Source organism: Ostrinia furnacalis, unplaced genomic scaffold (assembly GCF_004193835.3).
Source record: "Ostrinia furnacalis isolate ACB-3 unplaced genomic scaffold, ASM419383v2 OfSCF1694, whole genome shotgun sequence".
NCBI classification, from domain to species: domain Eukaryota; kingdom Metazoa; phylum Arthropoda; class Insecta; order Lepidoptera; family Crambidae; genus Ostrinia; species Ostrinia furnacalis.
The window spans coordinates 111783-137179 of NW_021131933.1; the positions used below are offsets into that span (position 1 = coordinate 111783).

Here is a 25397-nt window from a genome sequence, read left to right on the forward strand (position 1 = left end):
GATTTGAACAAATCTTTTTTCGGCGTATAGGTAATACCTCAAGGGTGGTCCCATTTAAATTTAATAATAAAAAAAACAACCCCCAAGGGTGGAAAATTTGGGATGAACTTTTTTATACGCAATATCTCCGCCGATTATGAACCAATTTTTTTTGGTCTCAGTGTACTGCCTACCTTCAATGGTAACATCAAGGTAATAATTAGTTAACTAAAAAGCAAGAAATAAGTAAAATTTTATAAAAAAAAATAAAACCGACTCCAAAAAACCTACACTAAAACGTAGAAAAATAATTACTAATTACCTACTTATTTATTAGGACGAATTATTAATATTTATGTAGGTATACCATGATTGATACTTTTGGAGTCGGTGCAGGCAAACTTTACATGTTTCATAATCTTGGCACCGACTCCAGAAGTATCAATCATGGTATACCTACATAAATATTAATAATTCGTCCTAATAAATAAGTAGGTAATTAGTAATTATTTTTCTACGTTTTAGTGTAGGTTTTTTGGAGTCGGTTTTATTTTTTTTTATAAAATTTTACTTATGATAGAATGATAACTCGATAGGATCGCAAGTCAGTGTTTTGTTGTCGTTGAAGTTTTGTTACGTGAATATGGCTACTGGTTTAGACTGGTTTGCGACTCGTGTCCATGAGCGTCGTCTATCAATGCGTTACTGAAGTGCACTTTGTATGTAGTTTGTATTCTGCTCCTATTTATTTTGTGGTTCCGAGATATCACAAAGGGTAATGCGTTTTGCTCTCGTATGACAATGACGCGCTCTTCACTCGATGGTAATGCGTTTGAACTAGGAATAAAGGAAGATTAAAACGGGAACCTAAGGTGAGTATAGACTAGTGCATTTCTATGTAATGCAACGTTCTTGCGAATGGTGCAATACGGAAAAAATTACGACGTTTGATTCGTGAAAGGGTGGAACTGATACTGATGACATTTCATAGAGCAGCTCGTTGTTATGTTTCAAGTAAATGTTTTAGTTTTACTCACTTTTACGCGATCATACTTGTAAAGTTATTTGTGGCGAAAAAGAAAAATAATAATCAAGAGTAATATCTGAAACGGAGAAAAATATTTATTTTCAACTCCAAATCATGGTTTTGTGCATATCCGATGTTTACTTTACACGAATTTTTACTTGAAGGAATGGACTCGCACAAAATAAATAAAATAATATGTTAATAAAAAGATGCCTACGAAAATACGAATCAACATTATTTTACAGATCTACTTAAATCCAAATCATTTTATTAATCTACACTTGTTTATTACTTTCTCTTGTGTTCTCGGGCTCTGTCATCGGCTTCTTTGCACCTTTGGGAACTGAAAAATTAATAAACAAAGTTGAGAAAAAACTGTTCACTAGCAACTTTACTTCATCATCATCTCTATCTTTATCAGGTCTGTAATAAACCCTCTCTAATTTACCAAAGGTTTTCTTTTAAATCCTTACCACCAAGGGATACTTTAAGTTATACAGGCGGCTGTTAGGTAAATGGGTTTAAAAGCCGACACTAGCCCATGTCAACATAATTATGCATATAAATGGTATAGTGAACAAAATTGGTATCATCATTTTAATTATTTTAATATTCATACAAATCTGATTTTATTAATTTTATTTTGTATGAAAAAAAAAACAATAAAGTGATTATAATTTCTGACTTCACCATGCCATTTATATGCTTATGCATGCATATTTTATGTTAACAGGGGCTAGTGTCGACTTATGAACAAAACCTAACACCCTGTATTTGTCTTTAAAATGTTGAAAACTTACCACCACTTAGAACTTTCTTGACCAACACCGAGAACGGGGCGTCTATGAAAAGTACCACGACGAAGGACATCATGAATACTAAACAGAAATGGCCCAGGAACGTGTACATCTGAAAAGTAAATTACATTTATTTTTTAACATATTTCTAAGTCTAAGTAAGTATCTACACAAAATGTACACAGCAACAGTGTGCCTACCATGAGTATACGTTAGGTGTGCTCGCTAGCGACTGCGTAAAAAAATGACATTTAAATGTATGACATATTGTGCAGCGCCCCTAGCGGCTACTTTCAAGAAATAAAATCTTCATAGAATTTTTTGACGTATTCGCTAGCGAGCTCACCTAACGTAAACTCATGGTAGGCACACAGTTCATCAAACTTCGTAGTCCTTCAAGTCCCGACATCAAATTGAGACAACAGATATCATTGTTTATTCAAAGCCACGATGGCCGAACGGTAAAGTGGTCGGACTGGCCGACTCGTGATCCGGGGAACGCGGGTTCGGTCCCCGCCGCCGCTGGACTATTGTGGTGAGCCCACTCGTGACACAAGCATATTAAGCTTAGTACGGGGGGCTAACGGGACTATTAGTAATTTGTGCAATACAAACTACCAATAATCTTTAAAAAAAAATGCTACGCGGTCTTAATAATATGCTACCGCTTGGGGAATCACTCGCAAATCATTACATCTTGTATAACAGTGTTGCTCATTGGAGAGCCTTTAATGTCTAATTACAAACAGTGGCAGTGATGCTACCGTTTATTGTTGCATTATGGACGATTTAGCATCAAAACATGTAAAATCAGACTGTTGGCTGTATTGAAATTCAACTTACAACGCTATTCACTGAGAAAAACCTTGGAGCAAGCGCGCTGGAGTTGACCACGACCATCAGGCCGAAGTGCAAGATGTACATGGCGAAGGACAGTCGAGCTGGCAGCTTCCACAGAGAAAGTGACAGGAACCAGTTGACAGGCCCTGTAATGCAACATCATCATCATTAGATCATGATGGCCAGACGGTTTGGGAAAGCAAACATGTTCCTTAGGCTGGTTGCACCATCTTACTTAAACTTTGAGAAAAGTCAAAAATCTGTTTAACTCCATACAAAAAAAACTGGTTATCGTTATAGTTTCGGTCTAAATTTGGTGGTGCAACTCAGCCTTAGTGATTTTATCATTATCAGATCATTAAGTTACAATCGCAGGAACATGATTTTGTCTTTAATTTAGGGCCGAGCCGCTCTACTCACGATGTTAGTGTGGACGTACAACGAGCCTACGACAGTCACTTTCCTTTGCGCGATGCAAGTCCCTTTGTGTTAGTAAAAAAATCGACAACAGTCGGAGCACAGTCGAGCACGAGTCAAACGCTCGAAGCGCGCTAGTTCGAGTCTCGTATGTTGATCACTCTATGGCCCGCCATACACGGACAGCTTGAAGCAGCTAGTATCCGACAGCTTCAAGCTGCGACTGCATAGCAAACTACAGTACACTACGTACACACATACACGGAACCGCTCGAGCAGTTACAACTGTTTCCGTAGTTTGCTATGCAGTTGCAGCTTGCAGCTGCCGACACTAACTGCTTCAAGCTGTCCGTGTAAAGCAGGCCTTCATTCTACACGAATTTTAGCTCGGCTCGTGATCCGCTCGTGCTCGGCTTGTCAAGCGTAGACCCACCTTAACAGTTAGGTTTTAGTTCTAAGAACATAACAACTGTTATCCTATCTGTACGAGTTGCTAAAATGTCACTCACCTCCATATCCATGTACACAGGCAAATACCAGCCAGCCCAAGGCAGCAGCCCAGGTCCCTCTAATAAACGAATTATACAAGCTGTCTGCGATCTGATTATCCCACTCTGGCTGTATGATCGGGTTAGAGCAGTAAATCACAAATAACAGCAGCGCTGCTGTACAGAGCCAACCCAAAACGACGATTGGCTGAAATAAATAAGAATTTAGTTAATAAATCCTTTTTGGAACTTTTAAGTAGAAATTGAAATCTAAATACCACTGGACGGATCGGGCTTTAAGGCATGCAGGTAGATGTTATGAAAGGATTTTACGAAACTGGGGAAAGGGGGTAAAACGGGATCCACGCGTACGAAGTCGCGGGCGGCCGCTAGTAAGAAATATAAGAGTTCCGATTATACTAGTAAATAGTAGATTCAGTAAAGTACTATAGTTATCGTCATTATAAACATCATTTCAGCCACAGGAAGTCCACTGCTGAACATAAGCCTTCCCCAATGATTTTCAAATTCACAGATAGGTAGCGCGTTGTGTGGCGTGTTTTCAGCGCCTTCTTTTTGAGGTCCACCTTGTCATATTATTCCTTAATCATTATTTTTGTTTTCATTCTACTCATACGAATAAAAGTTTTCTAGAAAGCCTCAGCATTTTTTTCAGCATCGACGTAGATTTTTAATAACCAATATTTATTAAAAACTATTTAAGTAACTTAAGATTTTAAACTTTCGCGTTCCATTCAGTTCAATCTTCTTGTGATCACGGCTGCAGCATAGCAGCCGAAACGTCAAGCCGTGAGTTACATAATCTAACTCAGGCGTTTAGACCCGTGTTTTACTGTTTTACTTAATTAACTTACCTTTGACAGCCGAATTTTTTTGCCTCGGCTACAGGCCAGGATGTAACCAACAATCATCCCGACCATGAACGGTGTCGCACGAGTCAACGTGTTTATGTAGTAATTTTTGACGTAGAGCATTACGTCGTCCGTACGCCTGAAAGAAATTTCTTTTTATTTTAACATGAAAAGAAACAAGGAAGACGCGGCTTAATGCCTACTCATAATAAATTATGACACCGTCATTCAGAAGATAAAAATATACAGGATCTCAGCACAGATAATGCCTTCTTTGAAAAATAACACCTATTAATAGCTACGAGTACATAAGATGCCACTGAGTTTAGCTTATCAGTCTGTACAGTTAATTCGACTTTTTTTAGACACCCTCTGCCCTAGGGTACATAGGACCTCAAAATTATATCACGTCACATCTATTTTCTTCTATAATTACTTTTGTGATCAAAATGGTCTAAATCTTCACTTCTAAATCTCAATACAACACATTATTTATGTACACTTGATTGACTAACACGATAACAGCTCTCACATTTTACGAAAGTTGCTTTTGTTTCAAATTTCTGGCAAAGAAAACCTACCATTTTATAATAATTTCATTGTGTTAAAGTCAGTAACAGAAGTTTAAGAGTTCAGCAATTTTTAATGGTTTTTCTCGGTTCAAGTATTTCTTGAGACTCTATAACGTTGTTTAGAACGAAAAATGAACTTTTTAAAAGCGCAAAACAAATATTTTGAACAAGCTACATTCATTAAATTTGAGATAATAATATATTCTACTGACCCCGGGTGAAAAGTCGTTGAAGGAAATTCCATGACAAAGTTGTATGCGGTCGAAGCTGACAGATGAAGTAAGAAAGCCACTGCCAGAGCAACTCTTGCGACTGTTTTTTTCCCATTGAGCACCCAAAATAATACCAAAGGTGACAGAATATGTAGTTGCATGTCAATTGCCAGATACCAGCCCACGCCCAGACACTGAAAAATAATTAGAAAATAATTTATAACCAAGAGCTTTTGATCAAGATTTCGTTGTGACAGATTCGCAATGTAAGTACCTACTAAAATTACTACATTAGCGAATCTGCTCTGCAATTGTTCGTGTGTGACCCTGTGCGTCCACGCGCTCTGTGAGATCTCATAGTAATATTTGAATACGGGCGTAAATGCTCTATACTAACCATTGGTGTAGGGCTGTAATAATTTTGTATGTACAGCAGAGTAGTCCACCAGCTGCCCCGACACCTCTCTACCAAGTTCGACACCTCCACCCAGTAGGGACCATCAGATAAGTGGTTCAGTAAAGAAGCTTCTATGAGAACTCCAGTAGCTAGCACGGGGAATATGCGTAGTAAGCGGTTGAGATAGAAAAGGTGAATGTTCTTGATAAGTTTTACTAAAACAATTGAATCAATTACAACATCAAAATGATAAGAAAAAATTTGAAAGAAGTGTCTTATAAAAAAAATATTTAGTATAAGTTATTTTTACGACACCTACTTATATCTACTGAAAATGCAAGCTTTAATAGCATAAGTCCAGTTTCAAAAATATAATCGTTTTTTAAAAACAAAACTGATGGAAACATTATTATTTCGAAAGTCTATAACCAGTCAGAGTCGTAACTCTGACTGGTTTTAGGCCCAGAACACACGGTGAAACGCAATTGCAACGAAACTGCAACTTCTAGTTACTTCACCCCTAAGAGTGGGTTTCTGTCATAGATTCCGTTGAGAGACCACACATGACGCGACCATTTCAAACCGGTTTCAAACTGGTATTCAACATTCAGAGGCGACGTCTGTCTATTAGAAAGTTGTTAATAACTACACTTACTTCCACTCAGCTTTCCAACCGTTGTATAAACCACTAGTAAACCACTCAGCATGAAAAACGTGTCCACCGTTATAGTTGCTGACACCAACCACAAGGCGTTAAGTGACAACTGCCACTGGAATTAGATGATACAACTTTGAATCATTCAATAAAATACTTTTTTACATATTCGTAAGCACAGGTATACTTGTAAGACAGTATTCAGCCTAACAACTGATTCAAGAAACAAATAATAAGAAATGGTTTTGGTCAAACATATTCTCCATTTTCTTGAGTATTTTATTAAAATTTCGTTTCGACCATTGATATTCTACACAAACTTTGGAATATAACTGTAAAACATTTTGGAAATAATAAACCAACCTCCATTCCAACCAAGGGATTGCTCCAAAAATCCACAGTGCTAAAGGTATGTCCAATCAAGACCCATAGCATGGCCAAAGATCTGATACCATCCAAACAGTGTAACGCATCAGGTCCCGACGAAAAATTCAACAAACGTCGGCAGTTGGTGTATAAAGAAAATATTATGTAATTTGGCTTCTGGAATTCTAAGAAGAAAATGAATTTAATGGGTGAATAGTTAACTTTAAAATGATATTTACTATAATATTGGTTAGATAATAATACTTACCATTTTTCTTAACGAATTTACCAAAAACGTCATACATTGTGCTTACAATAGTTAGAAAGCCAATCAAAGAGAAAAGCACCCTGAAATGAAGAACCGTACATTATCCATTATATTCAGAACTGTTTTCAATAAATGTTTCTGGTTACGACGTATCTTTAAGACCATTAAAAAAGTAGTAGGTACACTAGTATACTTTTTTATGTGACAGGAGGCAAACGAGCATACGGATCACCTGATGGTAAGTGATTACCGTCGCCCATAGACACTCGACTTTATACTAGTTCAATTCATTTAATTTATTTTCACAGAAATAGACGTTACAATGTTCTTATCATGACTGGCATAAAGTACTGCAATATTCCAGGCATCAAGCAAAATTCAATGGAATAAAACATAACTCTGCGCTTTACCAAACCTGTGAACCTACAATGCTCAAGTAACTTACAGAGCCACATAATCTCCTGGTACCCAAGGCTTGTCATTGGGTAAGCGACATAGCTCTTCTTCATATTGAAAGCCAATTTCAGTCAGTATGCTTGATGCTAATGCTTGTTCAGTTGTACAAGTTTTTGGTATGCATACTGCCAGCATGAGTTCCAAACTGGCTAAAGGACTATCAGGCGATAACCTAAAAGCAAATACAATGTTACTTGAGTTATGACTCCTTGAATATTCAATATCTGCTGCCTACTAGACAAGGATCAAAACTAAAGTACAGCCAACCAGAAGCGATACCAAATGTAAACAAACCCAATGTCATGGGTGAACCCGTCTGACTTTGACATATTTTGACGGGAGAACGAGATATTACGACAAAAACACAAGTTGGAAAGAAACAGAATATATTGTCAACTCGACAGTCGTATCGACCTTTTGTATCGCTGCTAGTTGGCCGTACTTTAGGTAATTATTTCATTCAGAATTTAATAGCAAATCGTAAAATTTCAGTGCTTAGAAACAACAAAGATAATGAAGGTAAAATTTATTTAAAGCAATATACACTGGTCTACACTGGTGCAATTGGTACGAATTTTATTAGGTCTAGCTCTAGGTCAATAATGTTTGCCCGATAAAACATAATCCCGTGTATCGGAAAGTAGGTATGTTTTAAACTATCGTTAATGAGACATGCCAGACGCTTCTAATATAGTCTGATGACAGGATTATAAACTTGTCATTATCAGTTACTAGCTTTCCGCCCGCGGCTTCGCCCGCGTGGAATTTTGTCTGTCACAGAAAAACTTTATCGCGCGCGTCCCTGTTTCAAAAACCGGGATAAAAACTATCCTATGTTCTTTCCCGGGACTCAAACTATCTCTATGCCAAATTTCATCAAAATCGGTTGCGAGGTTTAAGCGGGAAAGCGTAACAGACAGACAGACAGACAGACAGACAGAGTTACTTTCGCATTTATAATATTAGTTGGGATTACCTTTACGATAAGAGAAAAATGTTACCTTGAATGGTTGCTGACGATTCCCGTCAATCCTTTCGCTCCAAGATTCATTTCCTCAAACATGTTCATTCTGGAGCTGATATCTTGGAGGTTCCATTCTTTTTCCTTCCTTAGATCAAGTCCAGGTAACTCTATGTTCTGATTTAATGGAACTTTGATCAGACAGTACTTTCCTTGTAGTTCCGAGTCTTCAAGCTGACGATTTATACTCAAGCATTGGTGGTAGTTGCCCAGATCTACCGTGTTCCCTTCCAAAATTCCACGAGGTGCTCTTAGGCCAGAATCAATGACTGCGAAAAGGTTTAGTTAATTTTTATTGCACAAGCTGACTTTTTCTCAAAAATCTTTATTAATTGTGTAAGAGTCAGGCTGGGTTGTACCATCTTACTTTAACTTTGACAAACGGCAAAAATCTGTCAATTCCCATACAAAAACCGGTGCGGTCATCGTTATAGTTACGGTCAAAGTTACATGGTCCAACTCAGCCTGAATGTTATGTGGTGTCAGTCTGATAAATATAAGATTGCTACAAGTACATAAGTATTACATTTTGTTGCATACTTTATTGCTTCTAGTTTATTTCTTTAGTATTACAAGTCTCTTCCAAACTCTACATCTTAAACGGACGTCTTTCGCTAAAATTGGTAGTTAATAGTCAAAAAGTAATTTTGTCATTGTCATACTATGTGGGAATCCTAAGTAGGAATTGTGTGGAAATTAGTAGAGCTACGTAAATGGTAGTATTGATTTACTTCCCTTTACTCAATAGGTTTTCGAATTGATTATGAGCTGCAGTAAGCGTAGTGCAAGTGCTTAAAATATTATTCATCATTATTATCATCATTTCAGCTATAGGACGTCCACTGCTGAACATAGGCCTCCTGGACTGGCGACCTGGATGGACTGACGACATCGTAAAGGTAGCAGGGAAGCGCTGGATGCAGGCTGCTACCAATCGGTCAACGTGGAAAATATTATTATTAGAAGAAAAAATCTGAAAGTAAAGTGTTTACTCGTACTTACATTGTGCTGTGAGCAATAAGTCATTTTGTATGTAAGCAAGATGTTCTTCACACAGCACTGAATCCAACGCATCTTCGTAAATACTTTGATCAAAAGCACGATTATGTTGATTCAAATCTGAATCACCACAAACAAACTGCACTAAGACTATAATTGCGAAAAAACTTTCAATAAATAACATTCTTAAAAATATATAATATTCAACGCAATAACGATGGTGAGAATATCTAATGATAATGAGCACACGAAATTATAGAATAATATTTATAATCAGCATTGAAGTGCTATTATTTATCGGTCATTGATCCTATAATTTTACCATCTCTATTAAAACCAATCCATTATGTTCGCAATCAAGAATAGTATAAGTAAATATAAAATATTACTGAATCGATAAAAAACTACTGTGATAAGAGTTTGTTTAATTTTTTAGAACAATTTATTATTTTTAAGAAGTCATATTATAGCACAACAATTTAAATCTCTAGGAATAATTTGGAGATATTAGTTGATGTTTATTTCGAACTCGTCCTATATTTTTATGATTTCGAATACAATAAGCTATTAACAGAGCTTCTCAACTTTTCATTGGGGACCAAAACCCAAATTTCATTACAAAATCTTTGTTTATGAAGCATTGGTAAAATGGTGACGTCATGAGACAGTGTTATCACTATGTTCCGCTCAAAGAATTGTTGTAGAAAATTATATTTCGCAGTTACACCATTTTCGATACGAGGCACAATAATTTTCCACGATGTCGGTGAAGGATAAAAGCCAAATTAACTTGATAAGAGGTAGATAACAAACATGTAAAATTACTTAGTACTTACGCTATAAATATTTAATACTCTTTATTGAACACAATACACAACAAATAAATCACAAGCAATAGTATTTATTTAATATGTAAGTAGTTGGAACGGCCCAAAAAGGCCCTATAAAAAACTTTTTTGCAATATTCATTAAATTCGAATTGTCGTTCACATTCTCGTTTAACTATTTGTGCTGAAAAATGCGTCCACGTTATAACAATCTTGAAAAAATAGAACTGCCTAAGGCGGGAATCGAACCCACGACCTTTAGCTTGGCGGACGACTGCTTTAACCGGACACGCGAAAGGTCGTTTTTTTTTTTCAAGTTATTTATAACTAGCGGCCGCCCGTGACTTCGTACGCGTGGATTCCGTTTTACCCCCTTAAGGGTGGAGTTTCGTAAAATCCTTTCTTAGCGGATGCCTACGTCATAACATCTACCTGCATGCCAAATTTCAGCCCAATCCGTCCAGTGGTTTGGGCTGTGCGTTGATAGATCACTATGTCAGTCAGTCAGTTAGTCACCTTTGAGTTTTATATAGATTTAGATTGAGTAGCTAAATGCTGTGAAATTTTAGTAACTAATGAGTCCAAGTATCTGATATTTGTACTGAAATGGCAATTTTAAGCCTTGATCACACGTACCGAGTAAACAGGCGAGACAGTAAAATGATTACTCGGTCGGAGACAGTGATGTAAGCGAGTAGCTGTTCACACGGGTTCTGAAATTAGCACAGTCTGTTCAGTTCAACAAAAGGAGGAGGCTCTCAATTCGGTTGGTATTTTTTTTCTCTAATCTGTGGACGTGACGTCAATCATTTGGCCGAGTGGCGAGTGGCGAGACAGTGCACGTTCAGACCTGCCGAGTGAGTGAGCGAGACAGTGCGGGGAAGCGGGAGGGTGGACACTCGGCCTAGTAAGTAGAACGGGAGGCGAACTACTGTCTTGCCGCTTTGCTCGGCCGAGCACTTGGCCGATCACTCGGCGCTATGTTCATACGCTCCGAGTACTCGGCCGAGAACACTGTCTCGCCCGTTTATTCGGTACGTGTGATCAAGGCTTTATTGATACTTTCAGAGTCAATCAGATGTGTCAATAATGAATTTATTATTCATTTATTTCACCAGATACAGTGTCTGTGTTGTTTAACTTTTTATTTAGGAATAATTTCAAAATAATATTCCTATGAAACAAATTATATTCTTCAAAATCTCTTAGCATTGAATTAGTACTAAGTTTGATAATAGCACAGTAAGCTATAAAGTTGTTATAGCGCCATCTCTTTGTGGCTGCTAACACTAAATTATGTAGAGACTTGTACGATGGACACTGGAAAATTTTGTAACGAAATTATTGCTTTACATGATAGATGGTGTTTTGTTACTTTCGTAGTATTTTTTATCCTATTACTGTACCTCTAGCATGAAAAACTTTCGTTTTCGAATCGTTTGCGTGTTCGACAAAATTCGATACTTAACCTTCGAATTAAACGATAACATGACAATTTTGATTCTCAAAATAAGTTTCGTGCAACCATTTCTCATACTAAGTTCACTTTACGACACGTTCACAAGGGCGCTGTTGTAGTTTCTTTTGATGGCGACTCGAATACGCAAACGATTTGAACTCGAAAGTTTTTCGTGCTAGCCGTTACTGCTATTACTATCACATTTATTTTGTGTACCTACTTACCTACCTCTTAGACTAGGCGCAGACCACCGATTTTTAGCTGGCCGATAGTTGGCTTAATTGAAGAACTTTAAGAACTAGAGCCATTTTTTTACTACAAAAAGTTCAGGGTTCTTTATGATTTCGGAAGTAGTGCGAATGTTTTCGTGAAATAAGTAGAGTTTGATTAATTTCAAACTTTTATTGATAATACGTAGAAACATATTAAATAATCTCACTTTCAATCACAGATCTTAATACTAAGTTGTAAATAAAGTAGATTGATCTTAACTATTAGTAGGTATAATTAAATTTGTTGTTTTTGTAGCTCGTTTGATTCTCAAAGACCTTTCATGGTAGAGCAAATTAATAATAAGTATTATTGCAAATGTGTACATGATTAGTGTGCGTATGTCGCACTGAAAATTGCGTTTATTACGCTGGTTCAGGGAATTTGATTTGAAAGTGGACTGTATAGGTTTTTTATAATAGAAAATTGATGAAAGGTAGATCAGTCCTCGCAACACAGAGACAGGTAATCTGAGCTTCACCAACCTTAAAATCGACCCTCGCCACGGACGGAAGCCAACCTGCAGACGCACGGCGTTCTGGGCGGTGGAGCACTGCCAGAGTATGCTCGGAGCTGATGCTGATGATGATGATGGTACGCGGAGCACGGCTACACGCGAATTATAGCAAAAGACACGGTCTTTTCAGGGAGTGAACGTCACTCGTAGACTCGCTAAGCGTGCGCGACACACGGGTGTGCGCGATGAGCGTCGCCGGGCAAGTAGTGAGTGGAGAAAAATTTAACATTTTATCTAAGTATCTTCCGACAAGCAACCTATTATCTTGATATTTATCAAGTAAGCTTTTCCATACTAAATCATAGTTGTTCGCAGAAATTGGAATGCTTTTTACGATATTTAATGCCGAACCTTTAGTACATGATAACAAATAATGAAATTTATCTATCTTCGGAATATTAGGTTGGTTATGAACCAATGAACAAAATGTTTCATAGAAGGTGGTGAAGTTTTCTAACTCACCGTCAAAACAATAAAGTTCTAACTTTGGCAGACGTGGCCGAGATTCAATTGAAGCATTATCAACCTTAATACTTTCAACAGAGGGTTGAAGCTTGGATGCAAATAATTTCGTTCGAAAATATAAATCATCGAAATTTTTTAACTCTTGGTTTTGCAATGAAGCATCCGATTTAAATTTAATTTCTTGTTCAAAAATCTTAAAAATACATGCCTCAAATGATTTTCTTAAATCATCCAACTCGTTGACACGCATTAAAAATAATTCCTTTGCGTTAATATTGAAAGGTGGCTTGATTAAATCGTAAAACAAAAAAAAATAATTTGAACTGAACATTGTAATCCGGGCCTTTTCAAGGCGAGAGTGAAATAGTCACATACATACAGGACAGATTTTTAATGTATAATCCTAGACTGCATCCCACTTAACATCAGTGGGCTGAGTGTGAGTTTGCATCAATTTTAAAAAATCAAGTTTAAAAAATGTATGAAAATTTTAGTTTTTGAAAGTTTACCGCTAGGGGCGCTGTTCAATCCCTCAGAGGGCCTAGTGTGAGTTACATCAAACGCGCTCACTAGTGAGCGCGTCAAAAAATGACATTAAATGTATGACGGATTGTACAGCGCCCCTAGCGGGAAACATTCAAAAAATAAAATTGCGCGTTTAATGTAAACTCACACTCAGCCCACAGGTGCGATTGCGGTCAAATACCGGCCTTGTCTTGTATAGAAAAGTGGTGAAATAAATTCACTTTTTTCGGTACAAACCTGAAATCCTACAATAGGATTAGCCCAGTGGCTCTCTGAAGTAAATGTGTGACCAATCAGGACCCAAACCATGGCTAAAGCTCTTATTCCATCAATGCAATGTAGAGCATCAGGTCCAGATGCAAAATTCATTACCCGTTGACCGTTAGTGTAGATTGAGAATGTTCTGAATATCGTTTTGGGATTTTCTGAAAAATAGAAACGTACTTTAAGGACCTTATTTAATTTCATACATTTCATGTCAAATGTTAAATAAAATTATACTTACCATTTTTGTAAACGAACCGATCAAGTACATCATAAACGGTACAGAAAAGACTTAACACTCCAATCAGGGACAACAAAACTCTGAAAGGTTTGAGTAATACATTTAATTATTAAGTAATTTTCTAAATCTAAATATATATTTAACTCAAAGGTGACTGACTGACTGACTGACTGACACTGACCACTGGACGGATTGGGCTGAAATTTGGCATGCAGGTAGATGTATGACGTAGGCATCCGCTATGAAAGGATTTTACGAAACTCCACCCCTAAGGAGGTAAAACGGGATCCACGCGTATGAAGTCGCGGGTGGCCGCTAGTTCACAAATAAAAATCTATCTTCGGTTACGGCTAAAGAAAGCGTAGTAATTAAGATTCCAAAATGATAGCGTGTATAGTAACCACTAGTGACTTATAGTGATATAATTTAATGAATGTGAGTAAGACTAATTACATTATGCAGAGCACTGACACTTAATTGAATTAAAACCTGATAAAATACTTAGCATTTAATTAAATATTATACTCACACGGCGATGTAATCTGCTGCAACCCATGGCTTATCGTTAGGCAGTCGACAGAATTCTTCAGTAAATTCAAAACCAAAAGAGATGTTGAATAACAAAGACGATACTGCTTGTTGCGTTGTGCATGTTTTTGGTATGCATATACCTTGTCGGAACGACAATGCTGATAATGGGCTATCAGGCATTAATCTGAAAATTAAATCGCAAACAATTTTTTATAAGATACTCTTTATGAACCGGTCGTTGTGGAAATTTTTGGGGGCGGCCTTTGACCAGCAGTGGACGTCATTAGGCTGAAATAAAAGAACGAGCTCTATGCAATACAGTGTGAGTCACGTTAAAGTGTACATATGAAAATAGATGAAACTAGACCTATTTTTATCGACAAAAAAGAGGTCAAAAAAATTTTGAGTTTTTTTTTTTAATTTTTTATAGAATTTTTTTTCTTCCAATTACTTATTGTAAAGAAAACGTAATTACTTTTAAACTAAGCGGTATATCCTGATAAAATAAAAACAGTAATAATGCTAAATAACAGACGATACTAAAAAAATAAATAAAATACACAAAAATGCCAACAAATAATAAAAAATGATACCTTTTGAAAAAAATCTGCTTTTAAATTCGTGTTTTTTTGATAAATTTCTCCAAAAAATTCCCCTATAACCGGTGGTTTTTATTACTTTGTATTATTCTCTATCGTATTACCTTCGTAAAACCAAAAATCGCATGTGTCTATCCCTATCACAACATTTGCAATGATCATTTGAACTAAGCCTCTCCGGGCGCGCCATTCAACGCTTCGTTAACAACGAAACTGAAAATGGCTCTAGATTTGTAATTTTGATAAAGACAAGTTAGATTTCAAATAAAAACAAAAGATTTCGAAGTAAAATAAGCATTTTAGTTAAAATTAAAATTGTCTCTACCTGTAGCGGAGAATAATGTTGTGGCAGGCCTTTGTTCAAACGATCATAGCAAATGTTGTGATAGGGATAGAGACATGCGATTTTTGGTTTTACAAAGATAATACGATAGAGAATAATAAAAAGTAATAAAATCCACCTGTTATATTGGAATTTTTTGGAGAAATTTATCAAATAACCAAAAAAAATACGAATTTATAAGCGGATTTTTTTCAAAAAGTATCATTTTTTATTATTTGTTGGCATTTTTTGTAAATTTTATGTATTTTTTTTGTATTGCCTGTTATTTAGCATTATTACTGTTTTTATTTTATCAGGATATACCGCTTAGTTTAAAAGTTATTACGTTTTCTTTACAATAAGTAATTTGAAGAAAAAAAATTCTATAAAAAATTAAAAAAAATCTCAAAAATTTTTTGACCTCTTTTTTGTCGATAAAAATAGGTCTAGTTTCATCTATTTTCATATGTACACTTTAACGTGACTCACACTGTATAAGAACAAATAGAAAGCGAAGTCTTCCAAGCATACATAATACATAATTAATTATAACATTAATATTCTTTAGTTTTAAATCAAACTCCTTGTGAAATAAAATTATCATAAATAACACGATTTTTATCATGTTGCTAGTTTCATCAAAAATATAATCTACACCCGTAACTTACTAACTTTACTAGTTATACGAGTAGGTACGCATTAATAAATATAGATTACTTTTTTAGGACTAAATGTGAGTCAGTGCCTTTATCCAGGCTACTAATACCAACTCTCGTTCCCACTACTGCAACTCATAAATGGCTAAGATCTAGAGCTTTTCTTTCTATGCAACTTAACTGACTATTGAACAGTATATAAAACCATTATATACCATTTAACTTCCACGCACCTACCTCGAATCATTACTAAAGATGCCTCCAACTATTTGTGTGCCAATATTCAAATCCTGCACTGTTTCAAGTCTAGCATTAATTTCAGCAAGATCTGATTCTTCTAAATCAGTCCATCCAGGCAATTCAGGTATTTGCTGACTGAGAGGCACTTGTATCAAACAATATTTTCCTTGTAGTTCTGAATTTTCTAACTGGTGGTTTATGCCAAGACATTGGTGATAGTTTCCCAGGTCTAATGTGTTGCCTTGCAAAATTCCCCTGGGGATCCTTATTCCTGCATCGATGACTGTAGAAAGGTGGTTAATTTAGAAAACGTAGTCAAAAAGTTTTTTTTTTCCATTTTTTTATCCACAACGAGGAAGCTCTTGGCCTGTATCTCACCTGATGGTAAGTGATGATAAGGCCAAAAGGGAAAACGAGATTCACCCGGAAAATCAACCACGGAGGAACTGGCTATCTTACCTCTAACTGCCGGAACACAACAATGCTGTTAACAATGTTGTTATGGCGACAGACTTAGGTAAGATGGTGGTAGCTAGCCAGGCGGACTAAGAACAAGCCCTACCACCACCCAAGCCGAACAGAAAAGTCTGCCCCCACTGGGAATCAAACCCGGGACCTCTGCGTCTGAAGCAGGTGGTCTTATCACTAGATACAGAGGCGGTTCATTGTATCTCGGTAGTTTAATATTATATTTAAATCAGAAGTAATTAATATTTTTATCAGAAAAAGTAGGAAGTAGGTAATGAATGATATTAGATTTGTAACCATTCAAAAATAAATCATAGATAAACAGAGCTGATTCATGTCTAGGAAAAAAAGGAAGATAAGATTATCATGCTTCTAACAAATTCTCCTTAGAAATTAAAAAAAAACCTACAAAATGTAAGTATTATTTTAGTACAGACCAAAAAAAAATAGTCAGAAAAGTCACTTTTCTGAACATTTTTTTCTTTTACAAAAGTACAATTTCTATTCTAACTATAAAAAAAAATCTAATAACTTAACAAAGCTCAATATTGTAAGCACAAAAATCCAAAAACTTGCATTAAAAATTGGTGGAAACGCGTTGTAACTGAAACCGGATATGAAAACTATTTTTTACTTACATTGTAGTAGTAGTAAAGTATCTTGCACGATAAAATTAACATGTTCGTCACATAATTCTGGATCTAACACTTCTTCGAATAAAGCCTGATCTATGGCAGGATTCTTTGCATCCCAAACTAAGTTAGCATTCACTTTCTGACTTATTATCAAAACGAAAAAGAAAAATAATTTTGTAACCATTTTCAGAACCGTAACCCAACTCCGTTCTTAATAAAAGAGTTGTACTTTTGATATAAATAAAATCAATTAATTAAACAATCTTGGTACGTCAATAGCTTATCTGCGCTCTTAGTTTTTGGTGTAGCTCATTGAAAAGTGGCACAACATAAAATTTATTGTTATTATTATGTACCTACACACACACAGTTTTGTTTTTCAAATATTATCGTTTTTTTTTATAATATCTTAAATCACATCTTTTCTTTATAATACTGTACTTACACTTAAAATTTATACGCGCACTATTATTAATTAATATTTATGATGCATGTATATTTTATGCAGTATAGGTTAGTGTCCGTGACTCCCACTCGGCATGGGGCACACTGAAAACCAGCGTCGTGGCCTTCCTCACCGAGGGCCACGGCATATGCTGAGTGGGGTCCCATTTCGATGGGCATCGCTGTGCGACAGGGTGGCACTGCTCAGTTTACTTTCTCTTCCATTGTATGTTTTATGTCACCTCTGTCTTATTTGCTTTTTTTATTTACATCTTTTGTCTTTTGTGATGTCCATGGCAATAAATGTTTCTTTCTTTCTTTCTTTCTATTGCTTTTTGTGAACGGCATATTTTTCTTTATGCTTTCTCAATGTTAAAATTATTATAATATTATAAATTAACTTTATGAATTACTTATAATACTTACTTTCCCGATGTTAAAGTTGTAAATACAAACATTACGAGTGCAAAATTATAATAAACTAGCGGCCGCCCGTGACTTCGTACGCGTGGGTCCCGTTTTACCCCCTTCATCTATCTTACCTACGCGGTTTAGATTTTTTCATACAAATGTTTTTTCCCGCTAACTCCCGTTCCCGTGGGAATTTGCAATATCCTGTTGTAACTAAGCTTTAAGTTTACTAAGGTACCTGCATGCCAAATTTCAAGCGTCTAACTTAACCTCGTAAGACCGAAGAGTAAATTGTGTCGACTTCTAAGTATCGCCGAATGTGCTTTCAGAAGAACGAATAATTTGAAGTAGTAAACGCCGAGCACTTCGAGTAAAAAAAATTCTATGTTAGAGATTTTCTTTTGCATTCATATTTTCAGGGGCCCTATATAATAGTGCATAGAGCTTATTTTAGGTGAAAAATAATAAAAAAATGTTTTCTCTTAAAAGAACATTCGGTATTACAGACTTTAAAAAGGAAAAGTAAATAAATTGTATTTTATACTTTAAAGTAAAACATAAATGAAACCTTCTTAATAAATTAATACTACATAAAGATACAATAACGATATTAATAAATGTAACTGAAAAGGAACAACGGTTTTAATTTTATTTAATGTTTCATAATTAGTACTTTTAAAAGTACTATCGGTTTTATAACATACACTAATGATAGGTTAAAATGTACAAGAAGTAAAGTGAATATTCATGTTAATTATAATATTTACTAAACTAAAAATCAGAACGTTCTCATGGTAAATTTTCTCAATCATATCATAATTTTAAAAGTCCAATACTCAATCCCATCTCAATAGAAAAAATATACAAAAATAAAACTTTCACCATCAAGACCGAATGTTCCTTGCAAAGAACTTTTATTTTCAAACGAAAAAAAATCTTACAAAACTACTTCAAATTGGGAAAAATAATTTTTTTGCTTGTTTAGCAGTATTTTAACTTAAATTATACTGGTCAGTTTTGCAATTAAACTACGTTTATATGAAGAAAAAAAATTAATCGCACATCATGTCTTCTCGGACGAACCACCTTGTCAAAGAAAAATGATAATTTGACAGTGACATTTTGTTTTTTTTTTTATTAATAAGTTCGGATACCCGATTTTGAATACTTTAAGCCATAGACTATCACTATTTTTTTTCGATAGGCGCGAATTTTTGAACTTAAATTTATCGCTAAAGTTTTAGTTCCTCTGAAGGCACATCCGGCGATACTTCGAAATCACCTCCGAAAATGTCTCGGCGTTACTGACTACAAAGTTTCAGTTCCTTCTGAGGCACATCCGGGCTTACGAGGTTAAGCGGTTTAGATGTTTCATACAAAAGGATTTCCCCGCTAATTCCCTATCCCGTGGGAATTTTACAATATCCTGTTGTAACTAAGCTTTAGAGTAGGCGCACACCGTTGATTTTTCGTCGGCCGATAGTTTAGTCGGGTTGGGCTCTCAGTGCGCACACTGATTCAACTAAACAGTTGAATCGGGTGTGGGTGCGCAGACCGCCGATTTAAAATCGGGCCAATTGCTTCATTCGATAGAGAGCTGTTGAAGAAATCAGTGACGTGGAACGTTTCCCAGAAGTATTATATTTTTTTTATACTTAACTAACTCATAACTTCACCTGTATGAAATTCCGTTTGATACAACAAAGAAAAAAAGTTTAATAAAAATCAGCTCAAATTCATACATTTTTTCCATATTAGTAGGACATGAAAGGGAAATTATCATGAAAAAGTGAAATCGAGAGTAATAACTACTTAAATCAATTAATTAGTAATAAATTAGTTCGGTAATGTTTTATAATGACGACCTTTCCCGCCAAAAACGCGGAACAAACTGAAGCTATCGGCCGAGTTGGACGACGAAAAATCGGCCAGTGTGCGCGCGTAGAGGAACGCCGTACTGGTCAAGCTATCGACCGATAGTTGGACGATACTTTGGTTGGAAGGCATTTGGGAATCGCATTCAACTATTTGGCTTAATCGAATCGGCGTAGTGGGCGCACTCCCATACATGCCCATACTGATCAACTGCCCGACTAAACTATAGGCCAACTAAAAATCAACGGTGTGCGCCTACTCCTAGATACCTGCATGCCAAATTTCAAGCGTATAACTTAAGCGGTTTAGATTTTTCATACAAAAGTATTTTCCCGCTGATTCCCGTTCTCGTTGGAATTTCTAAGTATACTATAACCTGCCCAGGAGTACGAAGAATAATTTTACCAAGTTTCGTTAAAATCCGTCGAGTAGTTTTTGTTTCTATAAGGAACATACAGACGAACAGACAGACAGACATACAGACAGACAAAAATTTTACTGATTGCATTTTTGGCATCAGTATCGATCACTAATCACCCCTGATAATTATTTTAAAAATATATTTCATGTACGGAATTGATCTCTCTATAGATTTATTATAAGTATAGACGATAAAATTTAAAATCTTTCGTTCCAAGATAAAATGGTCGTCCCAACGAATCTATTCGTAAAATCAAAAATAACATTTCTTGAAAATTATATTCGTAATAATAAAATAATCAGTCTGGAGCGCTCCAAAAGCGCGCAAAAGCGCTTTTGCTTGAAATGTTTATAATGTAAAAAAACAAAATTTTAAGTTGTTCCAATTTGCTTTATACGTACCTAAATATTAATACTGTTGTTATATGCTTACTTTTGATAAATTGATTAATTCATAAAATGATAAAAATTGCAGATGTTAATAATAAGCTTATAGCCTGACCAGGAACATAAAAACCCTGGCATAGAGGCGCGTCAATTGCATTTGATAGTGCAACACTGAGTACAGTCGTACCTGTGTTAAATTAATGGGCTAACTTTATGTATCAGGATTTAGGATTACGGGCTAATTTGATATTTTCATAAATTAACGAAAAAATATTATTATAGGTAACCTGATTTAAATAAATTAAATGAAACCATCAATCGAGCAAGTAGGATTTATTTTATTATTCATCAATAATCAAATTCAGAACTTGAATATTCAACTTTAATGTCTGCTCATGAACGCTTCAAACTCGGTACTTCTTTCCCAATTCCATAAAATTCAACACTTAGAAAGTGACAAAAAAAATTAAAATAGGTAGTTGAAACAAACCACAGCTAATTTTCATAGTGGACTGTACTATACGATAAACATGTCAGTCAATTTGACAACCTTTGTCGGAAACATTATTCAATGAAAATATTGTCCGAACCCTTAGTATTTCTCTTCGATAAATACTTTAACACATTGTGAACCACTTTTCTTTGACGACTATAAAAAGATTTTAGCAATTTCATTAACAAAATCAATTGCGCACATTTAAAATAAAGTTTGTTTACACTTTGACAGCAATAGACTGACATGCAAGGTGACATGTCAATGAAGTTTTCAGTTACTGTTGCCATTAAAAGAAATTAGTACCATTAGTTTTCCGCAACATGGCGAGGGTTTTTATGTTCCTGGTCAGGCTATACCTAGTTTGATTGCGGTAAGAATTTCCCAATATATTTTCTTATATATTGGTCTCTGTTTTTTTGGTAATCAAAAGCCACAAAGGTAATCAGATCCATAACTAGGTGCCTTAGAATTCAATATACATTGATTGTTAGACTAAACCTACAGTGGTTTCACGATAGACATGAGCAACTTTATCCAATGAAAACCTACGAATTACCTATAAATTATTCTGGAAACATCGTCTATTGAGATAAAGTACGAGTAGAAGATGGAAAAGCTGGTGAAAGCCCATTACGAAAACACGAGTAAGAAGGGCGCATAGCTCGTAGAACTGCCCTTTGTCCGTCAGTTTGACTGAAACGAGTAAGAAGTAAGTTTCAAATAAAATAGAGAAACGCGGGTCTTAAGGCAACATTTTTTACATGGATTTAAATAATAATATGTACTCACAGCTTGACGTTTCGCCTGCTATGCTGCAGCCGTGGTCACAAGCAGACACGTCAAGCCGTGAACGCGAAAGTTAATTTCGTTTTGTTAATCTAATAAGAAGTAAGTTTATTAACGAAAAAATAAATTAATTCTGAATTAAGTAGGTAGGTATTTGTGTCATCAATCTTATTATTATAACAGTAGTGTACTGTCGCTGGTCTTAGACCGTCCCCAACTTCAGCTTTTTGCATCCAGTGAGATTTTCCGATATTCTAACTAGAATATGTTTAATTTTTTTTCTGCCTGTAATTAGTTTTTTCTATGCTATAGATGCAAATATTGATATTTTAGTAAGTATTGTTTCGTAACAATATAGCTATATAGATTATTTATCAAGTTTTATGTAATTTTTGGGTAATTTTTTTAAAAATAGTATTTCGAAATTTTATCGCATTTCGCTTTGATGACTCAAATTAAAAAATCCTCTTGTTAAAAAAAAGCATCACCAAAGTGTTATTAACATTGAGTGATGTAGATAAGGTCAAAAGTAATATTAAAAATTAAAAAACAATTTTATTAAATGCCTAATGAAATTATTTTAATTTCATAAAAAAAACTCAAACTGACTTGAGCTGTTGATAATACCTCTGGGTCGACTTTACCAGTAAAATCGAGTTTTGAGTGTTCTAATATTACAATTGCATAAATCTACCTAAACAAATATTAGAAAATGTAATAGTGTCATACAGGTATTACACTGAGCTCTGTCAGTTTACACTAGTAATTGGGACCTCATGTAATACCTGTATGACATTCAGATTTCACCACGGTTTTCGTAGTTTTCATGCGTGTTTCTACAATCAGTGATACTCGTACAATAAAACAGTTCAAATCCAAAAACAAATAATAACAAAGGCTTATAGAAATCGTTCATATTTTAGTAAAAATCTCATTTTTACTAACCACTTGTTCCCGGTCGCGGTGCCATCGCTACTTCAATAAATTAAAGATTAAAAATTATAAATGTCACTTCACTACCCAATCACAGCTAAGAATGGTGGACAGATGCATCATCTAACTAACTAACGTAAAAGTTCTGGAAATTTAAACAGACAGCGTTGATTTATATTTTTTTGTTTTATGTGATAAATATGACGCTTGGCCCCAGGAGGATTGCTTGTCATGATAGATGGTGTATTGTTTACTTTTGTAGTACCTATTTTTTTATCCTATTTCTATCACATTGATTTGTAAACCTACTTACCTCTTATTAAATAATTTTAAGAACTAGAGCTAGTTTTTTACTACAAAAAAGTTTAAGGTTTTTATGATTTCGGAAGTAGGTATGTTTTAAATTATGTTTAAATATAAAACAAGTCCGAATGTTTTCGTGAAATAGGGGAGAGTTCGGTATATTGTACCGCCGGGTAAATTGTACCACCCTCATATTTCGTAAAGTATTTATTGAATGTCTGTAATTGCAACACTCAGCGATACACAACTAAAATCAATTAATATCGGCCATGTGGTTTTTGCCGTGACAACATACACGTGTGTTTTATTTTGAAAAGTATTTTTTCATTGTTTTCAAGTAACTTTTGACAATACATGTTAAGTTTGTAATTTTGTTAAATTTAATCTCAGGGTGTTTCTAATATATTATTTAGAAGCGTAAATTAGTGTGGATTACAATTATTTGAAACATTTTTCGGTATTTATAAGCTATATTTTTTACCGATTTTTTAAAAGCACTATCACCTAGTCGGCTAAATTGTACCACATCAAGTTGTATGGAACTTTACCATAGGATTTTGAATTTTTTTTTAGTAAATCATATTTTGGAGTTATAATAGCGTAGTTATGTTTGACTAACAATAAATGAAAACAAAAGACTGGCAAAGTAGATTAGGTACAAGCGTGCGTTACGATAATTGGAATTACAAAACTTGTACTCAAAATCGTGATAACGTGTAAAACAATATCGATTGTCTATGTTATTAACTACTGTTCCTTTTCGTTTCCTAATTTGTTAAGAATGTATCGTATAATATTTTGCCATAGTTTTTTTATAGGCTTGAAATTTATTGAAATCCAATTTAGTAACCATGTGGTACAAATTATCGAACCGGTTGGCTAAATTGGACCGAAGCTCTGAACTCGTACTTTGTTGATTTGTGCTAAATATACAACAATCATGTTAATTAATACTTATGAAATAGTAAGTTGAATAATGTATATTTTATTATATACCATGGACATTAGCAAAAACAAAAGAAAACTATGTGTAAAATGGGATTGAAAAAAACTGGTCCAAATTAGCGGACTCTCCCTTAAGTAGAGTTTGATTAATTGCAGACTTTAATTGATAATACGTAAAACATATTAAATAATCTCACTTTCAATCACAGATCTTAATACTAAGTTGTAAATAAAGTAGATTGATCTAAACTATTAGTATAGCCTGACCAGGAACATAAAAACCCTGGCATAGAGGCGCCTCAATTGCATTTGATAGTGCAACACTGAGTACAGTCGTACCTGTGTTAAATTAATAGGCTAACTTTATGTATCAGGATTCAGGATTACGGGCTAATATGATATTTTCATAAATTAACGAAAAAATATTATTATAGGTAACCTGATTTAAATAAATTAAATGAAACCATCAATCGAGCTAGTAGATTTATTTTATTATTCATAAATAATCAAATTCAGAACTTGAATATTCAACTGCAATGTCTGCTCATGAACGCTTCAAACTCGGTACTTCTTTCCCAATCCCATAAAATTCAACACTTAGAAAGTGACAAAATTTTTAAAATAGGTAGTTGAAACAAACCACAGCTAATTTTCATAGTGGACTGTACTATACGATAAACATGTCAGTCAATTTGACAACCTTTGTCGGAAACATTATTCAATTAAAATATTGTCCGAACCCTTAGTATTTCTCTACGACAAATACTATAACACATTGTGAACCACTTTTCTTTCACGACTATAAAAATATTTTAGCAATTTAATTCATAAAACCAATTGCGCACATTTAAAATAAAGTTTGTTTACACTTTGACAGCAATAGACTGACATGCAAGATGACATGTCAATGAAGTTTTCAGTTACTGTTGCCATTAAAAGAAATTAGTACCATTAGTTTTCCGCAACATGGCGAGGGTTTTTATGTTTCTGGTCAAGCTATAGATATAATTTT

The 25397-nt window shown here is 34.9% G+C and overlaps 1 protein-coding gene across 2 annotated transcripts; it reads right to left on the reverse strand.

Moving 5' to 3' along the window:
- Positions 1-1076: 1076 nt before the first annotated feature.
- Positions 1077-17590, reverse strand: LOC114353469 (O-acyltransferase like protein-like). Of its 2 annotated transcripts, none has more exons than XM_028305495.1 (13): positions 17389-17590; positions 16280-16565; positions 14464-14649; positions 6891-6970; positions 6620-6807; positions 6257-6371; positions 5602-5816; positions 5205-5398; positions 4424-4559; positions 3570-3756; positions 2647-2789; positions 1807-1915; positions 1077-1349 (listed from the first exon to the last, which is right to left on the reverse strand). In XM_028305495.1, exons 1-13 carry the CDS (start codon positions 17567-17569, stop codon positions 1282-1284), a joined length of 2088 nt encoding a protein of 695 aa, XP_028161296.1. In that variant the 5' UTR covers positions 17570-17590; the 3' UTR covers positions 1077-1281. The 2 variants fall into 2 exon arrangements, with proteins under 2 accessions (XP_028161296.1, XP_028161295.1); XM_028305494.1 differs by lacking the exons at positions 14464-14649; positions 16280-16565; positions 17389-17590 and adding exons at positions 7336-7518; positions 8348-8636; positions 9370-9586.
- Positions 17591-25397: the final 7807 nt, after the last annotated feature.